The following is a 16,335-nucleotide window of genomic DNA, read 5'->3' on the forward strand; positions in this document are numbered from 1 at the left end:
ATCATTGTATTACAGCACTGACGCCACAGCACAAAATATTGCTTGAAACATATTGGCGGGGAGGGTTTCCGAATCGAAGTCCTCCGCGAAACAAGCATCATCCCCTAACCCCATCCCTTACTCTTCTCGTCCTATACAACGATATAGCGTTCAAATACAAAATTATTACACCACTGCGTGACGAATGTACACTACCACCGACGCCACCACTACCACCACCACCACCAACAACACCACGTCCACCTACGCTACGAAGATCGAGTCCAAAGAACCACTGCAACCAGCGTAACGATCGAGAAAAGACGCTACGGGAATAATAATAATAAAATGACTTTATACATAATCATTCCGGCCGAAATACACGACGAGTCAACAAAAAATCTGACAGTGGAATAAAATATAAACATTTGTGTTGGGATTATTTCGTATAAACGCACAGGAGAGCAATAATCAAACATTCCATTTCACCTTGGCCTATGTGTACACTACCTTTCTTTAGAAAAAAACTTAAATTAAAATAAAATAAAACAAAGTTAAAAATTATAATATTTTCATGGATTTGAAAATAATCGCAAAATAACTTTAATTATAATAAAGGCAATCACGGAAATCGATAATGACACACACACACACACACACATAATGTTATACACTTACTCCAGACAGTTGTTTACGTTTAAAATATAACTATAATATTATAATATGTTGTATAGGGAAAACCAATTTACCATTCATTGCTTATTTCTATCCAATTTTTAAATTGAAAACAATAATATTTTGACTTTTAAGTAAAAAATGCGAGCGTATAAAATAAACATAAATTATTATCATCAAAAAAAAATATAAATATAGTGTATGTATAATATAAACATTGAATTCCATAATAATATATTCGTATATTTGAAAAGATAGAATTTAAAATATGCTGATTGTGTGTTCACTTGCAAGAATCACTCAACTTTTTGGTATTCGAATCAACGACAGTTATTATAAAGTTTTTTTAAAATGTTGACATTGTAATTGATTGCGAGCCTCTACGACAAACGACAGTTGGCAAATACGAATTGCCGAGCAATAGGAATTTAAAAATATTAAACTATACATTGAATACTATTAAACAAATATTAAATAAATGATTTCACAGCATTGACGAACTGAAATAACAATCGTTACTAATAAAACAAATAAAGTATTCATAAAGTACAAGTAGGTACAAGTACAATTTTGAATAAATAAAAACCTATGAATAATTCAAAAAAAAAAAGTAAAGAGCTCTCGTGAAGGAATACACCCCGATAAATAAATTATGAATTTTATTAGAAATGTTTAAATCTCTCAAACAAAGCGGTGGCGTACCTGCTGCGATATTTAATTAATTTTTCAAAAACAAATTAGTCGATTCGATCGAATAACAATATTACGCTATTTTAAAATGTATTACTGTCGGTAGAAGAAAATACGTCGTTTCATAATATTGTTTACCCGATAAAAATTTAAATGGAAGGTTTTAGAAAATATAAAATAGAAGTATGGCAATCAAAAAAATAATGATAAGCGGGTAATTTGAGAGGGAGAGGACATCGGATCAGTCGATGAAGGTATTCAGTGGTCGATATTGTGTTGTACTGTTCGATAGACTGGTGCACTATATCGATAATGTTCTTATGGCGTGGAAGAAAGTTTCACGAGACTCGGGTGTGTTGAAGATTGAGCCGCTATTAAGTTGATGACGGGCCACAAACCTCGTGTAACGACCTGACGTGCACTTAACGTTCGTTGCTAATGAAGACTACAAACTCTCTTCACCGTGCCCTATGATCGCCGTTATATTTACTTAAATCAACACGAGGTCATAATATAAATCACCTCTCGGAACAATGTTTTAGTCGTTTATGATGACAATGTACTCCATCGTTCACCGTAACGATTCGGGAAAATTTAACGCAGTTTAAATTAATAATAATAACTTTAGCGATATTATAATTATGATATTTCCAGCGAGAAGACATTAAAACCAACAATATAGCGTTTAGTCGGTGAAAACATTCTCGTCCGAGCAATGAATTTAATATAATATGAAACTTTTCTGATAAGAAAAAGGTCCCAAATCTTAAATTCAAATTTTTTACAGTAGTGCTAAGAAAGTTTGATTACAATTATTATACTTATGAGATGTACATTTTATTTATTCATTCGTATCAAACGATGCATAATTTTTTCTAGAATTGATTGGTTTTCCTTTTTATTCGTATTATTCAAATAAAAGTAGATACAACCTTTTTTGTATCAGTGTTTTAAATATATATACCTACATATGAAGACCTTTGCAAAAAGTGAAAATATTTTTCAACAACCTTTATTTTTAGACGGGTGGTACCAAATATTCCAATGTGCAAAATGTAACAGGATGTGTTTTTTTCTCAATATTATTGACTTATATTTATAATATTAAACTATATAATGTCAAAAAAAAATAGATAATATTGTGGGGATAAATATTGTTGATTTAAAAATTTCTCAGCTCTCGTTATTGTTTGTAATATGATTCGGTATAGGTTTTCAACAAAAAAAGATAAAATAGTTTTATCTAAAATCCTCAGTTTAATGAGGGTTTTTGAAATGTTTACGATAATAGTCGAGGCATTCTGTGGTTTATGCTTGTCACTACGGTTGTAGCGTTTCCTGTTTTCGTATTTATTTTTAAGTGGCTTCTAATGGATTTCTTTTGCTTTTAAGAAATAATAGTTTGTTTCATAAATAAACATTAGGTCAAGAATTAGTTTTTTCCATTGTTTTTAACTGAGCAATAAATCGAACTAAGCCGTATGGCATAATATACCAGTTGTAAAATATCGTTTGAAGAATGATATTGGTCCAAAATACATTTTTTCTAAAGTATTGTATGATTCCCTTTTACGCATTTATGACACGCACCAGGTGTCCTGGAAAATATTGTTGTAATATCGATATGCATGATTCCAATATGGTAGTACTGCTGAACAGTAAATAAAATGCACCTTTTATTATTGGAACACAAAACAACGCTCAATATAATGTAATATTATGCTCTAAACATAAAAATAAATATTTTGTACGTAGAAGTTTTGTTTTTAATTGCATAGTTAGTGTTTAAGGTCTTACTATCGCTACGAAAATCAAAACATTATGGTATGCCTGGGCGCTATTTGTACTAGTCTGACTCTGACCCTTGAGATAAATAGCAAATTAATGCGTTCAGCAGAACAAAATTCAAATTCTGTTGTTAGGCTTAGTGTAAAACAGAATTCGCCAGATTGTTTTAAAATTTAAAGTTCCGAATATTATTTGCAATTTCGTATGGAGTTATTTATACAATATTGAAATTTTTACTATGAAAATTATGAGTACCTATGTAAGTCATTACAATTTTAATATTTATCGTATACAAATCTAAGTATCGTTAAAACTAAAAATTCATTGTGAAAACACATAGGTAATACGATGCTATTAATTATAAGATTGATAATAGCTGGTAAATTAATTTAAATATTTAATCTAAAATTACAAGATTGGTACTCTTGGATTCAGATTTGCTATGTTTAGCGATAAAAAACAAATTCACCGAGTTTCTATTAAATTATATTAGTAGATATCTATGATAGGTACATTGATTCTATAAATAAAATTTATAAGTTATGACTACTGAATTTTTAGGTAATCTTAAAGGACACTTATTATATTTCAACTGAATAATTAATATACATTATTGACTATAATAGTCGCTTATACTGCAACAGGACGTATCTCATTTTAATAAAAATGTTCATTAATACAATAAATTCATCTACAAACTAAGCATCGAAACTGTATTAAATATAGAAAAATCATTGAACGTAGTATGATAATGATTTATATCAAATCTAAATATTTTTAAGTGCTTTTGATATTTTCAAAATATCTTGTTGGATATGAAACATAATAATGTCAGCGTTTAGTATGAGATGATATGATGCTGAAATTACCTAACTATATTATTTTTTTCTATTTTATGAGTTTTAAAATGGTACTAATTTTTTTTGATCAATATTAGTTTTCTTTGAACGAACAATGCATAATAATAACGGACTCTTAAGTATTTAAATACAATTTCTGCTATTTAAAGTAAATAAAAAAATGTATTAAAAAAGTTTCGCTGTTTCAAACTAAAGCGTTCAATGATCAAGCAAACTCTGTCTCTTTTGTTTCGTCGTTTTTATGGTCAGTTAACTACAGACGGAAAAAAAAAACTTTTATATTGAAAGATAAGATAGTGATCATTGATTGGGACTAAAAGCTGGTTTTTCTCATACGCTTCTATTAAATAAACTTAAAGAACTCTTAAAAAAGGGGAAAAAATGTTTTAACAAACTTCATCAAAATAAATAGACTAATATAATATATGTGTTTATTATGTGTATACCTACTGTTCGATTTAAGTCGGCAGACTACAATATAAAAAAAGTTAAATAAATATTATCTCGAAAATTGAATAAAAGCATTCGTTATTAATTATTTAATAATTTAAACGTATCACACATTGGATTATTATTAACTCGAATAAAATATCCGGGTAATTGCAAATTGTATCATTAAAAAAGAAGTTTAATTATTAAGACTCGTTATAAATATGCATATTTATTTAAAATAACACAATAAACACAAGTTTAATAATTATATTTAAATTCAGTTGTATGTAAGTCTGTAACTCTAACTGTGCTTAACATTTATATTATAATTAACTTTTTTTTTTTCATCTCAGATAAAATATTTACGGAAACCAGGAAAAAAAATATCTAGATAAAAATATTTGAAAATCATAGTAGGTATAAAAATAAAACATACCAATCCTAAAATATACCCAAAACTTTGGACTAAATAATTATAGATCCTACAAAATAGTTGTTTAGAATTTAAATAATTTTTTTGAAAATCCAAGAATAGTTTAGATTAATATTAAACATATATGACCCCAGTAGGTATTCAATAAATTATTAGTTTTCTTAAAGATCTTTAAGCAGTTAATTTATAACAACGTTAAGTTATTTTTTGTGCGTGCGTATTCATGTGCGATATCAGAGTGGGTAATCATTACAACTAGTAGACATAAGGTCAAAAAGTTTCAAACTGGCTCAAATAAATATTTCATAAACTGGAAATGTATATAAATACTTCAATGTGTTCAATGAGTAATGTTTTGAATTTCATAGTAGTTTTTCTAAGAAAAATAAAACTGAAAGAAGTGTGACCATAGAGAGTTCACGATTGATTCCCGCATGGAAGTCAAATTTTTGCATTATCTTAAAACTTTTTTAATTAGTATGGCAACTTAAAAGTTTCAATAAGCAATTGAGAATTGTCTTCACTCTAATCACTAAAATAAAAATTAATTTTAACAATTTTATAAAAACGCATAATTCTTTACTCAAAACTTTTTTTTTTACGATACGCAATTTAATTTTTATAATTATATAAACAGTATAGTTAACCATGCTCCTAACAGAAAGACAAATTTTTAGACTTCGTACATTTTATTTTCAAATTTATTATAATATACAACCAACATAATATAATCCGCCCCTGCAAAGCTACCAAATCAATAGTAAAATTAATTTGTATTCTATCTATATTTTGTGTGACCGGATCTAGGTACTTTTTTTCTCACAAGCGTCTTTTTGTCTAGTAACCTAACCTTTAAATCAATAAAAAAAGCTTAACCGTGATGTAATTTTGATTAATTAGAAATGTATCACCTTTTCAAAATTGCTTTATTAAATATTTGTTTGTATAAGCAGTTCTGATTTATTCGATTAAATCTAATCGGTCTTAAAAATCGTGAATTTTAAAACTATTTAATATTTACTAATGTTACGTGCTTCTTTTTTCCAGTTGACCCCGTCTAATATATTCATCAAAAACGCATAGACATGTAATGTAAGTACCTATTAACCAACCTTAAGTATCATTACTATTGTTATTATTATATATTAATAACTATCATGTCAAATTGTCAAAAATTTCCGATTCTGCAAATGTCTGTAGATATAGGATGCATAGGGCAGGAATATTTTATTATATACTACTAATAATATAAAAACCTAGTTTCAGTCAGACATGTCTTAAAAGAAGTTTTTAAAAAACCTGGATGATGAAAATAATGTGTATTTCATTGTGTATATTAAATGTTACAATGAATCAACCAAAATGAAGGCCCAAGGCCATCAAGTAATAATAACAATAATAATTTTAACATGATTCAGAAAAAAAAAACATCTCGTTTATTGAATTTATGTTATTTGTTTTATTTAAATAGTTAATGTCTGAAATTATTTTTCATATTATGATCAGATATTCAGATGTGAAGCTAAAAAAGTAAATATGAACATTAAACACTTTACCAAAAAATATTGTAAGTAATTTTAAAGAAATATTTATCCATGTACAGTAACAAAATTGTAAGAAATAAAACATATACATACTTTTGAAATTGTATTATTACATTCCAACGGAGTTTTATTTAATATAATAACTAGATAGGTATAAGTAATATACTCAGTCAAAAAACATATTATATTATCTGATTTTGCATCAGGAGTTTCAAAATTAGTCATTTTGTTACAAAAAACCTAATAATGTACAATAAAGATATTATTTGCATAAATCATTTAATTTATAACAATTTCAATGATTTACCATGATTTATATTTTATTGTTTAATGAAGCCATTTAATAAAACAATTACAAATAATTATTAAGTTACATTTCATTTATTACACAATTATATCTAATATTATTACGATACAATTATTGTTATATAATTCGTAATCACACAAAAATCATGAACAATTGTACTTTGGAAAAATAATGTTATGTAATTGTAACAATGTATTGTTACGTCTTGTTCATAGCTTTATGAAACATTTATGACTAAATTAAATAATATTATACCTAATCGAACATAAATATTATGTGAATTGCATTTATTATTTTTGATAAATTGTTTTTTGGTTGAATATATTATTTTATATTTAAAGTTGTTTAAATCAAAATACTCCGTTATTTTTTACTCCAACAATTATTAATTGTATTATATTATTTTGAAGAGATTATTGTGTTTGATTTATTTGCGGTTGAATGTAAAGTAATAGACTGAGAAAGTCCTGTTCCTTTTCTTTGGGAAAATTGTTTTATATTGTTAGCATAAAATATGACTCAAGAGTGTCTACGGTGTTGTTACAATACTAGAAAATGAAAAGTAGACTCTCGTGGCTGGTAGAATGATACATGTTTCAGTGCATTATCTAAAGCCCAGAGACAAGTTTGCGGACGAAAAATATTATTCAATTTGTCAAACAGTTAAGGCAGAGTTGACATATCCATTTCAAAACTTACACAGGTGTAATATTATTATCGTTTAAAATTATTCCATACTACACGGGGGATTGTGTGTACCTACCTGAAAATGGGATTTCACCTGATTTATTACAGCAGAGATGTTGACAGAGAAAATATAACGACACAGAAAAAGGAAAACTGGTCGTCATCTGGCGAGGAACCCGTGTTGGTTATATTTTTAATTGTATTTTAAATTACAGTTGCTATCAAATGAAGGAACTTAACAATATTATGATTTGCTTTAAAATTGATAGACGCTCACAAAAATAGGTCTCGACAATAGTGACCGTTCTCTGTATTATAACAACAGTAACGAATAACGCTTAGAATTGGACAGACTGTGTAACGATAAATTCACAAAAACTCAGAGCAATAAGTATCTATAATTATAATCGTATTATATTTTTAATATAAATATCAAATTTGAGGGATAAAAAGTGGTGATGCGTACATTTTTTATTATTATTTTGAAAAGTCAATGACATACAGTAATGCTAAGGATAAAGACTGAAACAACTATCGGCAGTTGTCAGGCCTCCATCGTTTTATTATAAGTAATATTAAAAATGTTAATACCTAAAGATTTGTATTGTTTTTTTAGTACATAACTAAAATTGATAAAAAAAATAATATAATATTTAAATATGTACACAATTTTACTTATTTTTACCTATACATGGTGATATTTTAAGCATGCTAACCTCATGTTTATGTTTAAATTGTGCATAGATTCAAATTCAAATTTTCTTATACTTTTAATACTTAGATTTTTTACAGCAGTTAGGGAGTATAATAACGACGATACCAAATTTGGTTTTTAAAATGAGAACTTACATGTTTTAATGCAAATTGTGAATAAGATGATTTTCTGAAAATGTCGGCGTATTGAAATCGAAATTTGAACTTAAAGTTTCTTCTGTAAGTACTAAGAATAATAGTCTAATAATAGGTTACCTATTACTTACTTTTGTTTAGAAAATTATTGGGTGGAACATTAATCCACAAGCATTTTGTAATATTAAACAAGTGTGTGAGTATAATATTTGACTAAGTAGTAATTATGAACTAATATTTTATATTGTATCATTAAACATTTAATATGAATGGTAATGATTCATAAATTCATTTCATTTGATATGTAGTAATGGGAAATTCATAATTGGATGGTATCGGTTTTATTGGTTATTCGAATATCTTGACTTTCAAATATTAAACAAACAATAGTAATAATAATAGTTTTTTTTTTACATTAATACGGGATAAACTATATAAATTAATTTTCCTCGATGTTTTATAAAATAATTGTTGAACACATAGAGAATACACAATGGAGTTCAGTTTAAAATATAAAATAAAATTTCCTCAGTTCTCTCGGCAAAAAGAATTATCAAACCATATTTTTTTCCCGGTATTTTATAATGATGCTACTATACATAAGAGGTCAAAGCTAAAATTACTAAATTATTGCGTTTCTCATTCTTTTTCTACATTTATTTCCAAAATCATACTAAAGTGTCAATTACCCAGACAGCATTTTGTAACAATGATATTATAATAGTATTATAATAACGTTATACCTACTAATATTATTTGTGATTATAATGTTATAATAATATTATTAAACAAAAAATTGCTGTCTGGGTACCTAAACTTTCCGCAAGAAAAACGACATTTATCTGCTCTTTTTTTTTTGCCTACCTTGTTTAATCGATAATTTAATATTAATAATACATTACCGTCTATTCGACTTTATTTTTAATATGCTACCTACGTTATAAAACTGGCAAACATTAAGAATTTTTGCACTTGGTGTCATGATTAAGTCATGTTGGGAAACTCAAAGCTTAGAATCAAAAAACCTCTGCACTGCAGCAGCTTATAGCGTTGTGCGCAAAGTCTCAGACCGGATGGACGATAAGGAGATTGTTTGGTAACAGGAAATGAATACTCGTGTTAAGTTTTCAAGGATGGAAAGGCGTACTGAGTCATAGTGCTCTTAACAGTGTTTTGAATATGTGTGTTGGCGTTATTTTACACAGTAGGTATTTAAAACAACATCAAGATGTTAATTTGCATGCAAATTACGAAACATGAAATAAATGAACGCGTTTGTTCGAAAACCATCATCATCGAATTTCTCACGAACCCGGTTTTTAGTTGCGATCACTGTGCGGAAATGAAAAACCCACATATTCTCTGCAATTGTCGGCAGTGTTTGAAAATGCCCCGCAGTAGCTGAATGATTGTTTAAATGCTGTGGCCCGAGGGGAATAAAATGCACCAAAACGAATGATTAAAAGCTTAAAAGTTTGTCAGACAACAACATAGAAAATATTATTTTAGCCAGAAAAATAAAATAGAATGAAAACAAAATAGTTACTCAACTACAAGCTTCGCATTAAACTTTCGTACTATTTCAATTGATGGTCATATTATTATTATATTTAAAAATTGTTTTTGTTTTGTTTTTTTTTATAATAATTACCGTTTTTTTTATTTTTAAATGCTTGCTTAAAGCGCCCGGTGCGGCGGTACCCATGTAATTTTGTACACAAAAATACGCTTTACGGGAATAATAATCCTGTTCTGTAGAATCAACCAAATTTGATAATTTAAAAAAAAAAAAAACTATATAGCGTATATTCTACATTTGAACTTCATTTTTTCAATATTTAATCTCAGACTTTCTAGAATGTCTTCAAAATAATACAATTTTAAGTGTTTTTTAAATTATATCATATCACTATTCGAAATAAAATAAAAATTGGCGTTCTATGGGACCTGTACGAAGTCTTTTTTTAAAATAAAAAAATAGTTATCAAAATCCGACAATTCTACTAGGCCTGATAATTATTCCTATGAATTATTTTTTTTCGATGTAATACAGGTATTGTGCAACTAAAATGGAAAATTTTATAGAATTGCAGAAAATAGAAAAATTGGCATCCTGCCCCTTATAGAAAACGTATTGAACAGATGTGATACATTTTAATGTAATATACCCAAGATTTATAAACTACCTACCTACATTATAACAAAATATTTACATATAGTTGTATGTATTTTAAATATGTATTATTAAAATATATTATAATATCAGACTGAATACCTCAAACTCAAGCTTAATCAAATTATACATAGCCGTCAGTTAAGTTGGTCGTAATATAACAATGTAAACACAACAGATGTATTCATCGCATTTTTTACGAGTACTCATAAAAAAATATATTCAATACCGAATTTGAAAATGGATAATTTTGAAATACTTGAGACCGTTAAATTGTTTTTCAACGTTTTAATCTTCGCTTACATTTAACTGAAAACGATCGTAAAAGTAATGTTGATAAAAAAAGCAACTTGTTTGAAAAAAGTAAAATAATTATAGTAAAGCCTAACAATTGAAACTATTAAACACAATGCAATCAAGCATAGTGAAGCCACTATCAGTTAGAGGATAATACAAACAAAAACGTGTAATTTATGCTTCACCGAAGTTTTCGTTATATCCCAATGGAGCTTATTTATATTTTAACATGTCACGCATAACAGCGGCAGTTTATCTTGCGCTTTGTGCACGTTTTAACCTTTAACAGAAAAACAAACAGTCCTCGGATCCCTCGTCATAAATATTGTCTACGCTGTTGGAGTATCTCCACAATAAAACTCGTTTTTTTAATACCCAACCGTCGTCGTGAAAAATAACCCAAAGATAAAAACAGAAGGGACGCCGAGATATGGTCGTCTTTTACGTCTTGCAATAATAATTATTTTCCCGGAAGACAAAAAAAATGTGCGCATATAATATATATACTTGCACACACATTTTAAAAAATGGCCCGAGATACCCGCCTTCTTTGTGGCTTTCAAACTGCAACGACTTTTCATTTTTTAAGAGCAAAAGCACGTTTTGGAGATAGAGCGGTCTTAACACTAAACAACAACAACAAAAAACTAATACGGACGCCTTGTCAGCTCCCACAAAACGTCATAATCTAGAGCGTTTATTGCCGTACGAAAATTATAATTTCTTTTTTCCGCAATCTGAATAATTACTACAGATACGCGTTTATTCATTATTATTGCGATTTACCGCGAGCGTGATTCGTAGGCAGTCACAAGTTACAACAACTGCATTTATTGTTATTGTTTAATTCCGGTAAAAGTTTTACGCGTACCTATAGTGTTAACAAATTATTGTAGTTTTTTTTTCTTTTGGAGTAAATGCGTTTCTAAAATCTTACCTTAACGCCTCTCTGTAGTGATTTACAGCTGTTTGCGTGTCCCCTACGTCCCTTTGGTAGTTCGCCCAGTTATAGTGCATTTTGGCATTGTGTGGCAGAGTCTTCAAACCGGCCCTGAAAAGTCACATTGCTTTATATAATATACTATGATGCAATGCATGAACCGTTTGGGAATTGGAGATAAAATATGTATTAGGTAACATCGATTTTTCTACGACAGATTTTCATTTTTTTTTTTTAAATATCTAAATTTAATTTGTCAACGGAAATATTGAATTGCAAAGATATATAACTATAATATTTTATAGTTGGAAATAAAAAATATTGAAATTGTAATATTTCAAAATGAATGACAATATTACACAAAGAAAAATCACAATAGTTAGCATATATTTTTTATCTTTCAAATTGTGATTAAAGTTTAAATTTGAAAATACATTAATTCGAGTTTCTTTTATGTTGACTTACTTAATGATTGTCGGTCTAGACATCCAATCACTATTTCTCAGTACGGTTCTAGCTACGAATACGAATAGTGTGAAGCCCACAAAGAATTTCGTCGTCATTACCACCCTGTTCGATGATTTTTTGTGATTCAGGATAGTTTGAAGTCCATATACGCATAGCAAAATGAGTCCCATGCTGCAAATTAGGAATATTATATTAAGTAGATAATTATAAATACCTACTGTTACTACAAAAATCAATATTTATTATTAATTTTATATAGACAATGAATTAATTATGATTTATAAAAATTACATTTATAAGTTTGCTTTAGAAATTAACTCAATACAAGTAGCAAGGTAAATTAAATATCAAAAAATAAATATTTGTAAAAAAAAATCCGGTAAATGAATTGTTTATTAATAATTATCTTAAATATTAATTCATATATATTATATATACAAATCTAATATAAAAATGATATTTTGCACGATTCAAATACAGTTGTAAATGTATTGTCGTATTGATAATAAAGATGATAATATATAATAATATAATTATTATTCATACAATGTAATTTAATTTTAGATCATACTTATAGTGCTTGTTGCACTTTCATGTCAACGAATAAATAAAACGAACATATTATGATAGCATTTAAATAGGTACTATACATATATTATATTATTATTGTATTAGGTAATAGGTATAATTGTTCCCAAATAAAATGCTATGATATATATTTGATATAATATAAGTACATTTTAAGAATATTTACCTGGGTATGTACAGTACTCTTTCAGCCACCACGAATCCTACTGTCACTAGAAGATTGGAAGCAGGAATGTAAGGGATGATGAGTAAAAGAGCTGCCAAAACTTGAGGACTATGTTTTTGTGTCTGAAAGTAAAAACATGAAACTTTTATATTATTTTCTCACGATAAAATATACATTAATTATTGATGGTATATTTGTTATGAATTAATGTAAGTATAAAATCGTTTAGCAACGATTGACATAATATTATATATAAATTGAATTATAAAACTATATGATTACATTTCTTCTCTAATTTTTATATAGTATTAAAACTTACGATAAATTATATTTGGTAAAAATATTTGACTATAATAATAGAACAGTATGAGATGACACGAGTGAGAAAGTATGATAGTTGAATTATATGCAAAAATAAACGATTATTGACAGGAATGGATGGTGAGCAGTTGGAAGAAATAATGAATTATGAAATATTTGTAGGTATAATCCAACTATACGGAACGATGAATCTAAATATTTTTATTTATTTTCCCTTCGAGACGGAGTTCTACCCGAACCTATGACTTGATTAGTTTTTTTTTTCTATTAATGCCCTATATTTTATCAGTAAAACCCATAAATCGTAAATCTAATGAAAATCCGGATGTGGGATAAAAATGACGTATCGCGTACGACAAAATAAAATATAACATTAAACATATTTCGCCAATGGAAACTGATTCAAACCGAACTGATATTTATGACGATATTAATTTAATATAATCTATATCATTATATAGCACACGTGAGCGTTTCGGAAGGGTGTAAGCTAAATTCCATCATAAATCCGTGGTCTCGTGTTACGTGATAATATTATGTAGCATTTCACCCAAACATTGTTTAGCTAAAACGGCTCTATAATAATAATATAATAATTTACCAATTCACTTCAATATGTGTGAAGCAACAAGACCGGTCTATAGCTTAAAACTATAGTTTTATTGTAATTATTATTATTATTATTATTTGGAGAACAAAATTAACGGAAGCAGTGTCGATGTACGTGCTTAGTGGGATAAATTACCAAATGCTTACTACAGCAGCGGGCGGATGTACAAGGGACGTTATTATTTTTTTTTCGCGCGAACAATAACAATAAAAAAAAACTCGAGGTTAGTGTTCCGTAAATTGAACCCGCGAATACAGCGTTTTATATTCCGCGTATATTTTTTCCCCTTTCCGTAAAATAGACGGAATAATATTATAATTTTCTGCCAATGGGGAATTTTACGACGCAGCCTAAAATTATTTCATACATATTTGAACAGCGTAAAATTTTGACGCCAAATTACTGTACCGTAGTGGTTTTGGTTGTGACCGTTGTTTTCACGTGCATATTATATATACATATACACACGTGAAAGTCCACGGGGAATTCGAACAAAACCCGACGAGAGCCCACTTTGACTGGCTACAGCGCGTCATATATAGATTGAATATTATTGTCTACAATTGTGTCAATTGGTATAGTAATGAAAATATATTTCGTTGATCCGGTATATAGGTACATAATATTATAATATAATATGATATGTTATAATAATGTTACACATGTACCTACTACGATAGGAACACATCCAAGTAAAATTATGCTATTATAACGAGGACAATATTGTAATGAAATGCAATCATAGTTAATCAGCACCATTGTGTTGTGTACATAATATTATGGATAGTCTAGGTGGATGTAATAAAAATAATATTATGGTATGAATCGTTACTTTATATGAATTATATAGGCACAACTAATTAAAATCGTATGGTAAAAATAATTCATTGTTTTCTTACGCCGTTGGACGTTCGTGTACGCTTGACTATGTATATAGGTACGTTTAATTTAATGTTCTTCGTCCGTTGACCTATTTTGGCGTTTATCTTTGCCAAAATGTTTCGGCCAAATGTTAACGAGCTCGCCAGGTCGACCTTTCTCGCTTATCATTAAATGCCTCCCGGAATTGATTGTGCATAAAATTCCGGTATCCGTTTTGGATTAAACTAACATCTACCCGCCGCCACCATCGCACCGAAATGAAAACACGGAGCCCGAAAATTTATTGGCGACGAGGTGAAGTTGGTCATATGGGTGTATGTGGTGTGGGGGGGGGGGGGTAAGCATACCGGTCGAAAGACGCAGGTTTAAGGACGGAAAACATAACTCATGGAAAGTCCACCTTCCGAATTCCTGTTAGCACTGTAGGGTGTCGCACACGAAATCTCCCCACATTAATTATGGTCATTTAGTTGGTTACATTACCTCAACTTAACGTTATGATGTTAGTTTCATATTCTTGTCATAAATATTATGTTCAATTTAAATAGATAAAATATATAAATAAATATATAAATATTCCACTGGATTTTGGAAATATTTTAAACACAATTATAATAATGATATTATGACATTCAAAACTGTTTTTTTTTAAATTTAACGAGGAATTATAAATCAAATTGTAATAAATAAAATTAAGGACTTTAAAGATATATCTGAATATAATATAATATTATACAGTTTACGTTTCTAAAAATATATGGTCCAAATATTCCTACAACATCAAAAATTGCTTTCAATCGTTTGTATTTCTAACGATCACTCAAACTACAGATATATATATATGCATTATATCCATACAAATAAAGAAACAACCGACAACGAATGAGTCTGTGAAGTTTTTTATTTAAAAACTTAGTAAGTTACACTTAATGTTAAAAATGAAAATCATAAATGGATTTGATGCATTAAAAAAAAATTAAAGTATATTGTGGTACCTAACTACCAGTATAATAAATAATAATATAAATCAATGAAACTACTGTTTAAAAACAAAATAGGCACGGTAACTTACTGTTAAACGGTATTTTAATACATTGTCCAGTATTTACCGTGTAATATTATTTCATCATAGAGAGGGAAACAGTTTAAGGAAAAATAAACATGTAAATACAGTAATTATGTTTAGAGATCAACTTACGTCCATGTCGGATAATATCTTGCACGTAATGCACAACAAGAATGCTGCAGCTACACATGTTCCAATGTTTCTGATATCATACAAAGACGTGACCAACGGTAGTGAATTCATTTGCCAGTCGTGACTCAAAGCCGATGGACATAACATCAGCCACAGGTTGAACGCAGCCACATAACTATAGCTGAGAAATCTACAGAAAACGTTTTTTTTATTGTTTTTGTCAATTTAATATAGCTATAGGTATAAATTTAATCACAATGTTGTAAACCTATTGTGTTTGATGTGTACTAACTAGACTCGAATAATGATTTTTTAATACGGGGCGCAAATAAACGTATATATATCGCTGATCAAATAAGAATATTATGGTATTATATATATTTTAGAATTTTATGTATCGTAATTACCGGATTAAAGACTTACAACGGTGAAGTTTAAACACAAAAGA

At 28.4% G+C, this 16,335-nt stretch overlaps 1 protein-coding gene across 1 annotated transcript in view; it reads right to left on the reverse strand.

Annotated features, from left to right (window-relative positions):
- The window catches only part of LOC100164262 (protein O-mannosyl-transferase TMTC1), a 120,070-nt gene that overhangs the window by 39,315 nt on the left and 64,420 nt on the right, over positions 1–16,335 (reverse strand). The window contains exons 7-10 of the mRNA XM_001943223.5: positions 15,888–16,077; positions 12,877–12,998; positions 12,120–12,293; positions 11,652–11,765 (exon numbers count right to left, since the gene is read on the reverse strand). Coding sequence (XP_001943258.2) covers positions 11,652–11,765; positions 12,120–12,293; positions 12,877–12,998; positions 15,888–16,077 — 600 coding nt within the window. The remainder of the gene's footprint in view (positions 1–11,651; positions 11,766–12,119; positions 12,294–12,876; positions 12,999–15,887; positions 16,078–16,335) is intronic.

This window comes from Acyrthosiphon pisum, chromosome A1, assembly GCF_005508785.2.
Source record: "Acyrthosiphon pisum isolate AL4f chromosome A1, pea_aphid_22Mar2018_4r6ur, whole genome shotgun sequence".
Classification (NCBI taxonomy): Eukaryota; Metazoa; Arthropoda; class Insecta; order Hemiptera; family Aphididae; genus Acyrthosiphon; species Acyrthosiphon pisum.